This window comes from Populus alba, chromosome 14, assembly GCF_005239225.2.
Source record: "Populus alba chromosome 14, ASM523922v2, whole genome shotgun sequence".
NCBI lineage: Eukaryota > Viridiplantae > Streptophyta > Magnoliopsida > Malpighiales > Salicaceae > Populus > Populus alba.
The window spans coordinates 16,122,836-16,141,792 of NC_133297.1; the positions used below are offsets into that span (position 1 = coordinate 16,122,836).

Consider the following 18,957-nt stretch of genomic DNA (forward strand, 5'->3'; position numbering starts at 1 on the left):
CGTATCTTGCGATATTTGAAAGGCACCATTGGTCGTGGCATAGTTATGACTCGCAATGGTCATACCAACATCATGGGATATACTGATTCTGACTGGGCAGGAAACTCTCTTGATCGTCGATCTACCACTGGCTATTGTATGTTTGTTGGTGGTAATTTAGTATCATGGAAAAGTAAGAAACAATCTGTCGTCGCTCGGTCAAGTGCTGAAGCTGAGTACCGTGCTATGGCCTCTGCAGCCTGCGAATTGATATGGCTTAAACAACTTCTTACTGATTTCGGTTTTCATGGGGTGACTCCTATGACATTGTTTTGTGACAATCAAGCTGCCATGCATATTGCGTCCAATCCGGTATTTCATGAACGTACAAAGCACATCGAAGTTGATTGCCATTACATTCGTCAACAGGTTCAAGCCAAACTTATTCAACCTCAGTATGTTCGTTCTCATGATCAATTAGCTGATGTGCTCACCAAAGCATTGCCATCTACTCAATTTCACCGGTTGTTGGGCAAGCTTGGATCTACCAATCCGCTCGATCCAGCTTGAGGGGGAGTATTGAAGATATTGAAGATATTGCAGAAGATATTCCAGCTGCACCAAGAGATCCTGCAGATTCCAGTATTATAATAATTCCTAATGTAATTTATTTGTTGCCTAGATTAAACATGATTTTATGCTCTGTTATTATTAGTCTGAAATCCTAGCGAGATTCTTGGAGAAATTATGTGCAAGATTGTATTTCCTTGTCACATAATTTCCTACTATATATACATGTATAGAACAGCAAACCATAATACGATTGAGGTATTCTTTTCTGTAAAACACCCTCTTGAATTTCTTTAACAACAGACATCTCACATAGTCTGTGTGAATTACTATATATATATCCAGTACTTAAGCTCACAAATAATTTTAGTGGTATAATTTATTTATTTAAAAAGAAAAAAAGCTAATTATGAAGCAAACACGGATATATAAAATCAAATATACGTGGATTTTAAATTATAGTTTACACTATTATATATAAAGTATTTAATTCTCCAGACTTGAGCACAAAATCCTGCCATCATCTCCCCGCCTGATTGCGGCGTGTAGAGCAGTTATACCATTAGGGCCGCCATAGTCGACTGAAATGCAATTAGTTAGGATTTCATCGATCACCTTTCCTCGTTCTTGACCCCAACTGGAAGCAGCAATATAAAGCGGAGTTTCTCCATGAACATCTTTTATGCTTCTGTTACTCCGCTCTCTGGATCAGTAGGTAGAGCTTTGGCACAGTCAATGAGGACCGTTACCACTTTGGAATGACCATATCTTGTTGCCAAATGGAGTGGGATTTCACCTTTCTTATTGGCTTGGAAAGGTATTCTTAAAGTTTTATGGGTATTCTTAAACTTTTTATATATCTAGCAATTTTTAGCCCAGGTTAATTAACAATGCATGCCAGGAGAAAAGTGAATCCACTAATGTTATCGACAGCAAAATACTCTAATTCTCAACTACCAATTAATATATCATCTGTATGCAACAATTATATATTTATTAAACCATGCTGGATTGGTTTTTTTTTTTTTTAATTGACTATCAAAACACACACACGTAATTTTTTTTAATCTTTTCCTGTAGCCATTGGTTAAATTGATCATCAATTTTATATAAATAAATTTAATCTTATCAATGTAAATATATATATATATATATATATATATATATATATACAGACCGAGCTTAACACAAACAAAAAAAAATTCTTTTATTGCTTATGCAGCATGTAAAATTACAATTTATTCCTAATGTTTTTCTTTTCAGTTTTGATCTTTATATATGTTTTTTAGAGTTTCATGTTAGAGTTCTAAACCTTATTTGTTTTGCATTTTAATTATTATAATTTGAGAAGAAAAATATCACCAAAAAAATAGAATGAGTAGATATAAAATATTTGACCATCCATATTTTGACAGTTAAAAAAACTGATTTTATTGTCAATATAGCACGCCTAGTGATTGTATAATGTTTGTTTACAACCGTTATTGTTATTAACAATTTATTAATAAAACCACTAATATGAACAGCGGTTATTTTACTATTTCTATTAGTGGCTGTGGGTGTAATGAAATACTTTAATTTTTTGTGCTATATTTTAAAATTTTTGACTCTTGAATGCCACATGTGGGTTAATTAGACAACCAAATTTCGAATCACATGTGGGTTAATTATGATTGAGGAGCTGCCTCGATTCCCCTTCACCAAAAGTTAACAAATTGGCCCTTCTTCGTCTTCTTTTGCACCCTTCTCTTTAATTACCCTCTCCCTTTGGCCTTCATTTTCTTAATATTTGAACATGTTCCCCGGGGGACCATCGAACAACTGAAATAATTTTCTTGATATTTGACCCTTTTTTTCAAACCATCACCAGATAAAAGTAGATCAAGAGCACAATATGGGAAGTCAGAATCTAAAGCTTTAATCCATACACAAAATCTAGTTAAAATGAGGAATATGGTGTCACAATCTGGAATTTTATTTCCATATCTCCATAACCATTTAAAGATCAAAGCTTTAGTTTTGGCTGAAATGGAGCCAGTTCCTAGACCACCCTGGCATTTTGATGTTACCTGCCTGCTTTTTGAAGTTGTATGTGCTCTTGAACATGCGAAATGTTCATATGAATAACCTAACTTGTCCCCCTAATTGTTTTTTATGAACAATACAAATTTTCAATTTTTTTAATGTTAATTCCTTATGTAAAGCATAATTTCTTAGCAGGGCAAAGGATTTTGCAACACAAAAGTGAAAAGAGAAAGAAATGTGATTATGGTAGGGTATTACCTGCCTTTTTTATATACTTGTCTGAATAGGGTATTACCTGCCTCTCTCTCTCGTACTTCATTTTTTCTTTTCTTTCGCATATTTAATTTCTTTTTTTTTGTTGCAATCTATCTGTGCATATTTATCTAACCCATAATTCTAACTTTTATATAATTCTTTGTTTATATCACTCTAACATTTATTTTTTTCTTTTTTCTCCTCTCTCTATTATTTTCTCTAATTTATACACCATTTGCTATACAAAGGAACAAAAAAATGAATAGGCAAAAAAAGTGTGATTAATTATATTAAAACACCATTTGCTATACACTTATACTAGAATAGTTTTTCTCATGTTCTTTATATTTCTTTTTGTACTTATCTTCATGTATATGAACTTTTCAAATAATTATTCCAATAAAAAATTAATATTTTTGTTAGGATACATTATAATTTATTAAATAATCATTTCAATTTAAGAATTCAAGTTATTGAAATTCGTAACTCTTGACAACTAAATTTTAATAACATATATAAAAAACAACAATTAAATTCAAGAGCTCAATTACGGCAGCTACCTCTTTTCAATACGAATTAGTATAAAAACGCTTACAAGTCTAGCTAGTACTTGGATTAATTAGCCAAAACTACCTCCTGTCAACGGCCACTGTTAAGAAACAACAGTCATGCAAGATGATTTCCTCTGATGTTGCATCATGCTGTAGTAAAAAAGCAACAGCGCCCATTCAAGAGTCATCAAACTTCTCTAAACCAGCTATTCACTCCAAAAAAAACAAAAAAAAAAACACAGCTCTTCATGTTTATGGCCCCATTTGAAAACCGGTTCAATCCGTATTTTTAAAAAATTTAAATTTATAATATTTAAGTTTTTTTTTCTTACCATAAAAGACAATAGAGATGAAATGCTTTCTATCGTAATAGGTGACAAATGCTCAAATGTGAATAAATCACTTGTCTGCCTAATTATTTTTTAGGACAATAAGAAGTTTTCAAAAAACATTTATTGTTAATTCCCTCAGCATAATTTCCTAGCAATGCAAAGGATTCTGAAACACAGAATAAAAGGAAAGGATTACCATGCTGACACTCTTTTCTTTTTTTTTAAAAAAAAAAATCTGATACTTAGACACTTATATATATTAAAGCACCTCCCTACATCGGACTTAAAAAGTGAAATAAAAACACACACATATATGCAAGTGTATGCCCACCTCCGCGCCCACACATAAACTAAATCAATATAAATATTGGATGTACATTCATAAAAACATTATATAGCAAATGAAACTAAAACATTTTATCACAATTTAAAAAACAATTGTGAGTGTTTTTTTTCCTTCTTTTATAAGTAGAGAATATTGATACTTTAACAATAGTGTTGATATCTAAGTATTGTAAGTAAAGAATTTAATATATATATATATATATATATATATATATATATATATATATATATATATATATATATATATATATATATCAAAATATCTCTTGTTATACTAATAATTTTCAGACATGAAAAAGTTAATCAAACACATTACCTGTAATCTAAAACTTGTGAGGAAAGTACTATGGCAATAATAATTTCCCCACATTTTCCCACATGTTTTGTGACTCTAAAAAATACATTTGCTTTTATTTTTATTTTTTTCAATCATTTTTTTTAATTTCATCATGTTATATTATTTTTTTTATTGGGTTATCTCACTCTCAAGATATGGATCGCGGGTACGGCGAATTAACCTAGTTGGCTGGGGTTTTATTCCTCTTTTTTTTTTTCAATTTTATCATTCAATATTGGTTTTAATAAAGAATTAGGTTTCATGATTTATTTTATTTGCTTTCTATTAGGTTAATCTGGTTTCATGACCCGAAAATAGTTTTTAATAGGTTAATCTCAAGTTAACTGAGGTTGTTTTTTTTATGTTTTTTGTTTAATTGAATTTTTTTTTTAATTTTATCATTGAATATTAGGTCGGTTGGAAATTGAGCTTTCATATTTTTTTCTGATTTCTTTTCTACTAGGATATCTTGGTATCATGATCAGGGTTGTGGGTTTTGGTATTTTAACCTCGGTTAAATCATGTTGTTATTTTTTTATTTTCTTTCAAGAGGTTATCTTGATCTCATGTCCTTCAACATTATATTTGTTTTTTATTGGGTTGTTCATGTCTTATGATCTAAGTTGCGTGTTTGACAAATTAATACAGTTGACTCACTTTTTTATAACTAACTTTTTTCTCAATTTTATCATTTAATATTGTGTTTGATTTAGAATTAAGTTTCATTATTTATTTTGATTTGATTTTTATGGGATTATTTCAGTCTAATGACTCGGGAATAATACTTAACAGGTTAACATATATTAACTTAGCTCTTTTTTTAATTAAATTTTTACAAATTTCATCATTTAACACTAGGTCCGATACAATCGATTAAGAATTAAGTTTTATAATTTTTTTTATTTACTTTTTATTGGGTTATATCAACCTCATGACTAGATTCATAAATTTGATAGGCACTCGTAGCAACAGTAACATTTACAAGAACGAACAAGGCACTCCAGTTCTTCTTAAAAAATGCTGCTTTTGTAGTCTTCGTTATATCAGATGCAATAGCGATGGTTCTCTCAACTTCTGCTCTCTTCATGCACTCTTTTGGGGCACTGCTTGGAAAAAGAGGTCAAGTGGAAGAGGATATAAAAGAAAACTTCTCTGAATTGGACATCTACTTTAACCATAAGGGCCATCCCGGCAATGGTCATCGCATTCATCACTGGAAGTTATGCAGTGCTAGCTCCATCATTATGGCTTGCAATCACGATTTGTTTCATTGGTGTAGCCTTCATCTTCTTTGCGTCCAAGGCATTCATAGTTCCAGTCCGCATCATTTTAAAATATTGAAAATAAACACTTCTCAGCAGACTTTAAAAGAGTTATCTGATATTGAAGAAGATTGATTCTCATTTAGCTCGTGTTGTAAACTATCTTCTCGTCATCTTCTTGATGGCATCAGCTGTAACGTTGGTTTTATTTATCAAGATATTTTACCTTGCTTTTCACGAGTACAATGATCGAAAAATTCAATTTTGGCACTTGGGAAATGCTAACACCTTCAATATAGAGATCATAGAATCAAGGCTAATAATTTCACCTTTGATTCTTGATGAATGGCACTGAGCCATAATTTTCGAAAGACTTGAATTTCTACACATTGCAACTTCATTCACCTTCCCAACTTTTTGTTTAACCGAAATCATTCTCATGAAATGCAAAACATTCTTTTACGAGAACAAAAATAAAAAAGTAACAAAGGAAAATTTTACGACAGGCACAAGAAAAACCATAATAAAAATAAGGAGGAAAATGGGTATATAAAACAGAAGAACATAAACATTTTGAGAAATTAATGAATTAATGATGTAGTGCTATGATTTAACTCCGATCTAGTGGGTTATGAAGGACATGAAGCTGATGACAACACCCAATGTCTGAGTTTCTCAGACCCTAATTCCACTGACAAGGTGTAAAGAGTGTAGTTAAAACTCAATTTGAACAACGGAGACAAAAAAAATAAAAATCAATTTATGTTTATGTTTAGTGTTTTAAGACTAAATAATTTGTTTTATTTTGTATTTGATTAGCATTAGTCAAGACACAAGTAAAAAATAATTATTAATCTAACTTGACCCCGATTAAAAATTCAAGTTGACCTATTATCAAGTTTACTTGAGATAAAACACAAATAAAAACTTTTAATTTTTTTTATTAAAATAAAATTATTTTAATTTATTTTTAATTTAAATCAATTTAAATTGACTTTCCTTCTAATTCATGACCAGGCCTTGTCTCACATCAATTCTTGGATTAGATTTTAAAACAATTATAACAAATATTTTTATTTATATATTAATTTTAGTCAATCTGGTAACCTTCCTAACAAGTAATCAAAATCTTGCCTTGGATTTTTATTTATATTGAGTTTTAAACTATAAAAATAATTATATTTATTTTTATATTCACTCAAATTAACGATGAACATGATGTATGAATCAAACCTTATATTGAAATCAACTATTATTCAAATTTAAAAATTATAATAATTATTATTTTTATTTTTATATTAATACAGATCAACCCGGTTAATTCTTATGCAAAAGATTTAACAATCTAGCTTATTCTACTCCTTTTAATAAACAAAAATTTCTACACTGGCCTTGTATAGAACAAAAAGTAAATACTCCAAAAAAACTTCACAAAAAGATTATACCATCCAATCCATTTTTTACAGCATATCAAACACTACATAAATTTCAAAATCAAATTACTATCATCGTAATGTAGCTTCCACCAGGTAGGTTCTCCCTGATAAACAGGGACATGGCTCCACTACACCTTAAACAAATTGGATTATATCATCATAGGCAATCTTACATTACAGTTTTGCTCAAACCAAAAATTACCATAGCCAAGTCTCAAAAACCTTAAACCTCCTACATATTACTTAACATTAAAAATAGATATACAAGGAATTCATGAATGGATGCAATGCAATAAGCTATTCAAACTATTTTGTATCTATAAATTAAATGGCTCAAAGTTATAACAGCTCTATCAATCAAGAATTTTCAGTAGCAGAACTGGCATTAAAGTTGTATATTAATCATCACTACCAAAAATTTCTGGAAAAAAGCATAACTTTAATCACAGAACAAACAGAACCCAAGATCAATCAGTAAAAAGAAAACTTGATGAATCCAATCAAAACTTGATTTATCTCTTTGCTTCATTGATTTCTCTCAGGAGAGTGATAAATCCAATATAATAATCGCCAACAAATTCAATATCATAAAACAAACAAAACATTATGAATTCGAAAGGATTTTTTAGAGGCAAAACCACTGACACAAAGGGCATGAGCCCCCACGTGAACACCACCAAAAAAACTCAATTTTTGCCTTAGTGACTAGCTTTATTTCCACCATAGTTCTCAAAAAACAAGCTAGAGGTATAGAGAGGCAACAAAAAAACACATACCCAGATTAAAAAAAGAGAAATTTTAAAAAATAAGAGATGTTGTCGTTGATTTGACACAGATAAGCCGTGAAAAAAGGTACAAGAGGCTAAACTGCAACACTGAACGACAGGTGTTTTAGCATGAGCATCGGGGCTTTATAATTCAGTGAAATGTAACAAGTGAAGACTAGGAGGCGTCATTCAGAGAGAAAATTTTTTAAAAGGTAAGTTTTTAAAAGGATTTGTGTGATGAAAACAGGGTTCTTGGAGGTGTGGAGCCTGCTAATAGAGGAGAAACAGGGGTGTTAAGAAGTTATATATAGGCGGTAAAGAGCTATAAAACCCTACTTTTGTTATTTGAGGAGGTGTTTTGTGTTTTTTGGGTAGTTCAATTTGTTTTGGGAATTCGGGGTATTGATATTTGGGGCTTATTTTTTATTTTTTCATCTTTAATTACTGGATAATTTTCACAAGCATAAATTTCATGTTTTTAGGTTAAAAATCAACAACAAAATAATCTATCTTTTTCATTCTTCCAAAAATAGATTTATTAATAAAAAAATATAGGGTTTAGGGCTGGATTTGGGGTCGTCCATTTGGAAACCCAAAATATCATGAAAAATAAAATAAATTATTATATATTTTATTTATGTTAAAAAAATATTTTAGCTCTGTTTTTTTTGTTGATATAATTATTTTGGTTTATGGAGTGGTTATTCTTAAGATTTCTCTTGGGTATTAAAGGTAAAATAATTTTTGGACTAGATTTTATATATTATAACTAAATTTATTTTCAATTAGATTTTAAATAAATTATTTATATCAAAATAGATGTATATCGTAAAAAATTAATATAAAGAATCATTGATATTTTTACAATTTTTGTATAGTTTATTGCCTCTGTTTCTTTAAATAATTTGTTTTTATTATTGTTGACACCTTTCTTTTTTATTTTATTATTGTTATTACGGCTACTGTTACTAACAACAACATCAAGAAGGGGAAATCACCTGCTAGCACTGTTCATGTAAACAATACAAGCATGTCCCTCTTCTTTTCTTTTCTTTTCTTTTTCTTTTTTTCTTTTTTTTTTAATTTAAATTTCATTACTCAATGATGCATTGCTTTTAAATTGTTCTTTATAATTTATTTTGGTTTGCTTTCTATAAAGTTATTACATTCTTAAACAAATGAGTCGATATTTAATTGGTGCTTAATTTTATGAGTGTCTAATTATAAAATTAGGTAAAAAATAATTTCAAAAAACAAAGTTATTAAACTCAATGAAGTCCATAATTCAGGTTGCGGGTTTAACAGGTTAAGCTACAAAGCTCAAAATATTATCATCTTAATATTAAAAAAAAATATCATATTGAAAATTTAAATTAAATATTAAAGACAAAATCACCGATAGAATAATTAAAAATATTAATATTTAATTACACCACCAGAAATTCGCTAAATACCAACGGACATACCGACGGAATTTTTTCTATCGGTATTTTTCGGCCGAAATCACCGATAGACAATATTCGCCGGTAATTCGGTCGGTAATTACCGACAGAAAATTTAGAATTAATGAAAAAGGGCGGGTAGGTGGCGCGGAGGTTTTGGCGGGTGATTTTTCCGACGGAATCACCGACGGATTTGAAATGCCAGATCCGTACCGGTGACGTGACCGGTGAACCGTTAAAAAGACCAACGGAATCACCGAGGGATTTGAATAGCAGGTCCGTGCGGTGACGTGTCAATTGCCCGTCAAAAGTACCGACGGTTTCGCCGACGGATTCACTGACGGAATAAAAACCGTCGGTAAGTCCGTCGGCAAAAGTGAATATATGGCCACGATCTGCCGTCACTCTCCTCCCCCATTTCTCCTTCTTCTTCCTAATCCTAACCCTCCCCATCTACAAAATAACCAGCCCCCCCTCGCCCCAAAACAAAAATCTTCCTCATCTCAGCATAACAAGTTGTATTTCTTGAAGTTTTGTGGTCACAGCATCCGTTTTCTGATTTACCGACGGATTTTATCATTTTTTGTAAGTAATTCTATCTTTCAAAATTTTAACATTATTTAAATGTCAATTTTATTGTTTTTTTAGTATATGTATTTTTTTTTAGTAGATGTACATGTTTTATTGTTATTTCTCAAACAAACTTGTAGTATATGAATGTATAATTTTATACTTGTTATGGTTTGTTTTAGATTTTGTAAGATTGTATTTGTTTGAAAATTGTTAAAACTTAATTTGTATAATTACCGAATTACATGTTATGTTTTGAAATAATTAAGAGCTTGCTTAATGGGTCCTTTTTATAGAGGTTCGATAGAAGTCATGGATGATCGTTCATGGATGTATCTAGATTTACCCCAAGGATTGCGGAGGATGGATTATTATAACGGGGTTCAGGGTTTTATTAATTTCGCAACATCTATTCCCAGAAATTTTACTGGAGGCGATATTAGGTGTCTATGCAGGAAGTGTCAAAATAAAAAGTATCTGCATCCAGATGTTGTAATGATGCATCTTCTACACAAAGGGTTTGTGGAGGATTACGAGTGTTGGTATGCACATGGAGAGGTATTTGTTAGTAATAGGAGAATGGGAGAAACGGTGGTTGGGTCAACTTCTAGTGCTAGCAACGTGCATGAAGCGGCAAATGACAACACTAATCCTTACAGAAACATGGTTATGGATGCAATGAGAATGAATCAAGATAATGTCAATCAATGTCCAATCGTAGAAGAAGAACCTAATGCAGAGGCAGCTAGGTTTTTTGATTTGTTGAAAGATTCTAACTAACCATTATGGGATGGCTGCACAAACCACAGTAAATTATCGGCTGTGGCACAGGTGTTCACCATCAAGTCAGATCACGGGTTGAGTGAGGCCGGGTATGACAAAATTATTGATTGGGCAAGAAGCATTTTACCTGAAGGGAACAGGTTCAAAGAGAACTTCTATGCTGCGAAGTCCATGATGAAAACCCTCGGTTTAGGATACCAGAAAATTGACATGTGCCCTAACTTCTGCATGTTACACTACCTTGAAAATGCTGAGATGACCGAGTGCATGACATGCGGGCATTCCCGTTACAAACCCAGAACTGGCAGGGGGAAGACTCTAGTGGCATATAAAAAACTTAGATATTTCCCGATCACACCTAGACTGCAAAGGTTATTTATGTCACCAAGGACTGCTGAGCACATGACATGGCACCAAACACACGATGTCGTTGATGGTGTGATGGTGCATCCTTCTGACGGCGAAGCGTGGAAACGCTTTAACAATGTTCATCCTGACTTTTCTGCTGAATCAAGGAATGTTCAACTTGGGTTGTGTACAGACGGGTTCAACCCATTTGGGTCATTTGCTGCTCCCTATTCTTGTTGGCCGGTCATTCTCACAGTTTATAACTTGCCACCGGGAATGTGTATGAGGCCGGAGTTCATGTTTCTATCTACTGTCATACCCGGTCCAAGCAGCCCGGGGCGGAATATAGATGTTTGTCTTCGACCGTTGATAGATGAGCTGGCGCAGTTGTGGTCCTCCGGATCTCTGACTTATGATATATCAAGGAAACAAAATTTCCTTATGAGGGCGGCTTTGATGTGGACTATCAGTGATTTTCCAGCTTATGGAATGCTTTCTGGTTGGAGCACGCATGGGAAACTCGCATGTCCATACTGCATGGAAAACAACAAGGCATTCACGTTAGCAAACGGAGGTAAAGCTTCTTTTTTTGACTGTCACCGTCGCTTCTTGCCACTTAATCACAGGTTTAGAAAAAACAGAAAAGATTTTTTTGTTGGTAGAGTTGAAAAAGATGTTGCATCCCTGCGTCTTTCTGGTGAAGAATTGCATCATGTTGTATCAGAGTACGGTGACATTGTGTTTGGCATTCAATCAGGTAAGCAAAAGTTTCGTGGTTTTGGTTTGACCCATAATTGGGTAAAGTGAAGTATCTTCTGGGAGCTTCCATATTGGAAGACTAATCTTTTCCGCCATAACCTTGACGTCATGCACATCGAAAAGAACGTGTTTGAGAATATTTTCAACACCGTCATGGATGTGAAGGGGAAAACAAAGGACAACATAAAGGCTAGATTGGATATAGCTTTATACTGTAACCGTAAAAATATGGAGTTGGTTTATGACGAGTCACGGGTCGCAAAACCAAGGGCAAGCTTCATGTTAGAGAAAAACGCACAACTGCTAGTCTACAAATGGCTTAAGAGTCTGCGTTTCCCGGATGGACATGTATCGAACATATCAAGGCTTGTTAACATAGAGGAATGCAGATTGTATGGAATGAAGAGCCATGACTGCCACGTGTTTATGCAAACACTCATCCCATTAGCTTTTCGTGATTTGTTGCCAAAGGGAATATGGGATGCACTAACGGAGATCAGTCATTTCTTCAGAGATATATGCTCCAGCAAGATGAATGTTGAGCACATTGAGATGCTTCAAACGAATATCATCGAGACACTATGCAAACTTGAGATGATATTCCCTCCTTCATTTTTTGACTCAATGGAGCATCTCCCTATACATCTACCGTTCGAGGCAAAAGCTGGAGGACCGGTCCAGTATAGATGGATGTACCCATTCGAACGGTGAGATATTACAGTTGCAATGGAATTCATATCTTAAAGTATTTTCTATGTTTTTCTTATTTGAAAATACTTGAATTGTTCTTCAATGCAGGTACTTGTTTAATCTAAAAAAAAAGGTTAAGAACAAGGCGCATGTTGAGGCTTCGATATCTGAGGCCTATATTGTTGAAGAGATATCAACATTTATCTCGTACTATTTCGAACCTCATCTGAGAACCAGAATCAATCGCGTTCCACGGCATGACGATGGCGGTGAAGTGCCTTCCAGTAGGAACTTGTCAATATTCTCCAATACTGGACGACCCACACCTAAAAATGCCGTAAGAGGAAGATATTTTTCGGAAATAGAATTCAAACAAGCACACAACTATGTTCTATTTAACTGTGATGAGCTGAGACCATTTATTCAGTAAGTCTATATATGTGTAATACTAATTAAACTTTGTCAGTAATATACTGTTAATTATATATTGTAATATCATACACTCATTATCACTTGCAGGCAACATCGACAATATTTGCTCTCCAATAACTCGCACCTGACCGAATCCCAGATCTTTCAATTACAAGATGAATAATTTGCCACATGGTTCAGAACACATGTAAGCACTATCACAAACTCATTCTAACGTATGCATGTCATTACGAGATTCTCGTTCATTTATCGTGTATTGATGTACATTTAATTACATATATTTACAAAGTTTATCAAATGGGAAGGAGTGCACCCAAGTCATTGTCTTCACTAAGCCTCGGCTCTGAAAGAAAAGTTAGGTGCTATAACGGGTATTTTGTCAAGGGATATGTTTTCCATACTGAAGAATACGGGCAAGGAAGAAAGACATACAACTGCGGTGTTTGTGTTAAGGGATCCACAAGTAGCTAGTTATAAGTTGACTACTATGGTAGATTAGAAGAGGTTGTCGAACTGCAATATCATAGCGAGCAGAATAAAGTGTTTTTATTCAAATGCTATTGGTATGACATGACGGACAGAGGAATCAGAGTTGATCCGCACCATGGTCTGGTCGAAATCAACTCAAAAGCTAGACTCTGCAACATAAACGATGTCTTTGTTTTCGCAAAGCAATGTCAACAAGTTTATTACACATACAACCCTTCATTTAGAAAGGATTGTTCAAGAGTTGATTGGTTTTCCGTTTTAAAAACGAAACCACGGGGTCGTGTCGAGGTTGTTCAGGATGAGAACGAAGACACAAGTGTGCGAGATGAAGTCTTTCAAGTTCGTGAGTTGGTTGAACCATATCGAGTTGCTCCTTCGATTGAATTGGAAGAAAATTCAAATTTTCGAGTTCTCGATGATAGTCTTGTTGATATTGACGGAGAGGAGTTGAATGTTGTTCTCAGCTCTAGCGGACAAGCAAATGTCGATGAAGAAGATGATATCCATATTGAAGATTGCGATGAAGATGATGACAATTCAACTGATGAGGAAGAAGAAGAAAATTCCGACTAATTATGAAAATGAAGCCCTATGTAAAAACATTTGTCTCATGTAATTTAGATTATAGATGATGTATTTTGTAAAACAAAATATTTACTATTTAAGCAATGTGGTTATTGTGTTTATGTGATGGACAGTTTATCAGTTAAGTTTCTGCAGGAAGGTAAACAGGCAATACAAAGACAACCTTTCCTACATCATGCAATCTTACTGACGTCAATACCGACGGATAGTGATCCGTCGGTATCTCACAGAGAGTTCGAAATTAATTACGCGAAATGCCACAAACACCGACGAACTTACCGACGGCTTCACCGACACATACACCGACGGATTATAGTCCGTCGGTATCTCACAGAGAGTTCGAAAATATTTACAACAAAATGCCACAATCAGCGACGGGAATACCGACGGATTATATTATGTCGGTATCTCACAGAGAGTTCGAAAATATTTACAACAAAATGCCACAATCAGCGACGGGAATACCGACGGATTATATTCTGTCGGTATTCACAATGACCGACGGATTCACCGACAGATTTGTCGACGCTAATACCAACGGAATAGGTCCGTCGGTAATTTGTCGGTCACACATATTACCGACAGAAATACCGACGGACCGCGCGATTTCCAAAGTGTGTGAATTAATGCGCCTCTGAACTTGTCATATTACCGACGGAATCACCGACGAACTGTGAAAAATATGGAGGGCTTTTAAAAATTCCGGGCAAAATTCAAAAAATACCGACGGATTTTTGACCTGTTACCGACGGAATTTTTTACCTTTTACCGACGGATATAAATTCCGTCGGTAAAACTGCCCTATAAGTTCCAGCCCCCGCCGCTTCGCCTCATTTTTTCTTCTTCTCCCCGCCGCTTCGCTTCTCCTCCGTTTTTCACCTCAGATTTTTCATTTTTTTCCCCTCAATCCTTAAACACTTTCACCTTTAATCTCTAGCAAGATTTGGTGTTGTAAATCTTCATCATATTAAAAGGTATGTGTTTTTTTTCTATTTTATTTTATTTTATTTTTAGTTGTTTTTATTTTTGTTGTTTTGGTGTTTTTTGTTGCAATGTAGATAAAGTTTTGAATTTGACACATTATTAAGGTATGTATATATCGTTCCTTTTGTTGATGTAGGTTTTTTTTTTTAATTTTTTGAATATTTTTTGTTGTTGTGTTGTTAGAATTGTTATTAGTTAATTTAACTTAGAATTAGTTAAAGTTGAATATTTGAATTTTGTTGAATTTTTTGAATTTGTTGAATATTTGTTAATTTAATTGTTAGTCTATATTTTTTTTAATTTATTGAATATAATTTATTGTTGTATTGCCTATATGATTATTGATTAATTTATTGAATTAATATTGTTAATGTTGAATTTACCTTAGAATTAATAATTGCGTTTGTTGGAATAATTATCGATTTCCAATTTAATTTATTTACTTTTAATTTATTTTTAGTTGTTTTTATTTTTGTTATTTTGTTGTTTTGGTTTTTTTTGGTAATGTAGATAAAGTTTTGAATTTGTCACATTATTAAGGTATGTATATTTCGTTCCTTTTATTGATGTAGGTTTTTTTTTTTTGAATTTTTTGAATATTTTTTATTGTTTTGTTGTCATAATTATAATGATTAATTTGTTGAATTATAATTGTTAATGTTGAATTATAATGATTAATTTGTTGAAGTATAATTTGTTGAATTTATTGAATTTATTTTTTGTCATATTTTTTATTGTTTTGAATATAATTATTGATTAATTTGTTGAATTATAATTTGTTGAATTTATTTTTTGTCATATTTTTTATTGTTTTGAATATAATTACTGATTAATTTTGTGAATTGTAATTGTTAACGTTGAATTTATCTTAGGATTAATAGTTGAATATGTTGGAATAATTAGTATAGATTGGTTCAATTGGTTGTGGCTATTGTTAATATTTGCAGGTTTGTGGATTTGGGTAGTATCCAGTATAGGGGAGGTGCTGCCGATTTTTTTTTTAACTTTTGAATTTTATTATACAATTATTTATATAAAATTGTTTAGATGCGGAGAATGAAATCCAGAGCTGGTCGTTCACGTCCAGTCGAATCAAGTTCGTCTAGCAGCGATGATGATGTTTGCTTAGGTGTCTCTCAAGAAGAGGCACCTACACCACTTGCGCCGTCAACCGATGCTGCCTCTTCCAGCGATGTTTCACATCGCAGAAGCGGCGTGCCTTCGAAGCGGAATCAATTTACCCGCCAGTACGAGGCACAGTGGAAGGACGATCTTTCAATGTAAGTTTGTTAATGTTTTAGTTTTTTTTACAGTGGAAGGACGATCTTTTAATGTAAGTTTGTTAATGTTTTAGTTTTTTTTATATAAAAAAAACTAAAACATTAACAAACTTACATTGAAAGATCGTCCTTCCACTGTGCCTCGTACTGGCGGGTAAATTGATTCCGCTTCGAAGGCACGCCCCTTCAGCGATGTGAAACAAATTATGAAGTAATTTATGAAGTAATTACAAATTAATTTCATTTCTTTTTAGGTTCACAAACATTGAGGCCGCCCGAGTAATATCATCGGCGTTTAAAGCGTCGATGGAGATTCCATTGTTTCAATGAAGTCAGATATCCAGACATCCTGAATGGATGCCTCAAATCAATGCATGGTTTCGTAGATTTTGTGGTTCGTGTTAATATACAATTTTCAGCTTATTTCTAATAAATTCTAGTTATAATTGTAAATAAATTATTAACATTTTAAAAAATTATTTTTTTATATACAACATCGATTCTACTGGGATGATGAACATGACGCTGTTGTGAGGAGGGTGTGGGAAAATCACGCGGCAATTAGGTAACATCGAAAACAATACGACTTTTTTTTACATAATTATTTATGTTTCGAAATGTAATTTTTTTGTGCGTGAATTAGGTTGCGTGATTTTTGGTATGACACCCAGAAAAAAGCAAAAAAAACAACGAGGGATAAGGGGTTCCAAGGTTGGAACGATGTTGCGGTTTGGAGGGATTTCAAACCAATATACATCCCGGAAGATATATGGCCGCACTATCTTCAGCACGTGACGTCTGAGCGGTTCACTCGACGCTCACAGTCCGGTGCTGGCAACCGGAATCGGCCAATTCATGGCTCGGTGACAACGCACACCGGCGGCTCCGTTCCGTTTTCTGCACATGCGAAACGGATGGTAAGATTAATTTAAATGAAATATATCGTTCAATTAATTTGTTGTTAATACATTTTTTTCATTATAGGCTACGTCTCTTGGACGTGAGCCGAGCCCTATGGAGCTGTTTGTGGAGACGCACGTGCGAAGTCATGACCGCCAAAAGGGGACGCAACAGTTCGTTGACAACCGTGCTCAACATTTTGTGGTATGTTTGTTCAACCATTTTATTTTGTAAGTTATTATTACGTTTATTGAATTGAATATGATGATTTTTTTTTCAGGAGACCTATAATAATCGGTTGAGGGAGAGATACGAGGACGATCCATCGACCCATCCGGAATTCGATCCGGATTTGTGGATGGAGGCTGGATCGTCAGGTGGACCCGATAAAAATCAGGTTTACGGGCTCTCCAACACTACCGCGGCCAACTTGCGGTCGACCGGTACTGCTTCAACCGCTGGGAGCTTCCAATCTGTATCGAGCTCCCAATCTAAGGAGTTTGTGGCCTTGCAGCAAAGGTGCGACCACCTATCAGAGGCATACACACAACTCAAAGAAGAGCAAAGATTGGCGAACGAACAACACAGAGCAGAGTCTGAACAACAAAGAGCGGCCTATGAAGAGCTTCGGCAAATGGTCATGAACATGACACAAGGTGAAACATGTGCGTCTAATCCTTTTTGGCCGCCTAACCCCCATCCTCCTCCTCCTCCTCCTCCTCCACCTTTATATTAATTTTTAATAAACATTATTTACATTTAAAATTTTGTTTAATGTTTTTTTGAAACACATTCATTTTGTAATGAATATTTTTTCACTTTGAGTTTTTGTTGCTTAATATAAATTTTATTTGCATAATTGGTTTGTGTTACCATTAATTTATATTATTTTTTCAAAATAATTAAAAAACAATTAAAAAAAAAACAATCACACAGGGATTTACCGACGGAAAAACTCCGTCGGCATTAGACAGTGTCTGCCACGTCACCAACCATCACCGACGGAACAAATCCGTCGGTATAAATTTACCGACGTATATACTGACGGAAATATTCGGTCGGTATAAAATATCACCGACACTTTTGCCGACGGAGTTAGTCCGTCGGTCTTTTTATAACACCGACAGAAAATATTCCGTCAGTATATTCCAAGCGGGAAACTTTTTTTTTTTTGGCGCGCACGGTCCGTCGGTAAAACCGTCGGTAAAAGTTTTTTTTTGTATTTCCGACCGATATAGCGACGGAATGTGGAATCACCGACAAAAGGTATTCCGACGGGAGTATTCCGTCGGTAATATAGTCGGTAAATACTTTACTGACGAAAGTTCTATCACACACCGACGGAATATTTCCGTCGGTAAAACTGTGAAATCTTGTAGTGTTATTCGTTTGTTAAATTATCGATAAAATACCCCAATAAAAAGACTAGAATCCCTCATTTCGCAACAGACGAGCCTTTTTTTTCTACTTTATTTTTTCTTCTTCTTCTTCTTATATAAAAAAGTTTTGTAGCAAATTTTGATATGATTATATACAATGATGAATTTATATTTCAATAGCCTGGATTTATGATTTAAAGAAAGCATCCATCAACGTGTATAAATCCTTACGTGCATCTCATGTGAAGACAAAGGTGATCTCAAGTGCCGATTCTCCCTAATACATATATACGAGGTACAGCTTCTTAAAGACAATCAGACCACAGATGAGTTCTGTTGGTTGTAATATTGGATTTTGGAACCGAACTATGTAGAGATGTCCAAAGACTGGCTTCCTGAGAAGTTTGAGACGGAAATGGGGCTGATGAAGAATATACCTATTTCTTGGAGGAAATAA

At 33.7% G+C, this 18,957-nt stretch overlaps 1 protein-coding gene and 4 non-coding genes across 5 annotated transcripts; 1 reads left to right on the top strand and 4 right to left on the bottom strand.

Annotated features, from left to right (window-relative positions):
* Positions 1-6,249: 6,249 nt before the first annotated feature.
* Positions 6,250-6,356, bottom strand: LOC118041784 (small nucleolar RNA snoR97). Its single transcript, XR_004686373.1, has one exon. It is a non-coding gene; the product is annotated as a small nucleolar RNA snoR97 (small nucleolar RNA).
* A 785-nt stretch (positions 6,357-7,141) lies between these two features.
* LOC118041829 (small nucleolar RNA Z278) lies at positions 7,142-7,257 on the bottom strand. The gene has a single exon (XR_004686384.1). It is a non-coding gene; the product is annotated as a small nucleolar RNA Z278 (small nucleolar RNA).
* Positions 7,258-7,418: 161 nt separating this feature from the next.
* LOC118041818 (small nucleolar RNA Z223) lies at positions 7,419-7,509 on the bottom strand. The gene has a single exon (XR_004686382.1). It is a non-coding gene; the product is annotated as a small nucleolar RNA Z223 (small nucleolar RNA).
* Positions 7,510-7,902: 393 nt separating this feature from the next.
* On the bottom strand, positions 7,903-8,052 carry LOC118041810 (small nucleolar RNA snoR134). Its single transcript, XR_004686380.1, has one exon. It is a non-coding gene; the product is annotated as a small nucleolar RNA snoR134 (small nucleolar RNA).
* A 7,945-nt stretch (positions 8,053-15,997) lies between these two features.
* LOC140954547 (uncharacterized) lies at positions 15,998-18,957 on the top strand. The gene is made up of 5 exons (XM_073404605.1): positions 15,998-16,087; positions 16,893-17,138; positions 17,206-17,325; positions 17,402-17,777; positions 18,875-18,957. Exons 1-5 carry the CDS (start codon positions 15,998-16,000, stop codon positions 18,955-18,957), a joined length of 915 nt encoding a protein of 304 aa, XP_073260706.1.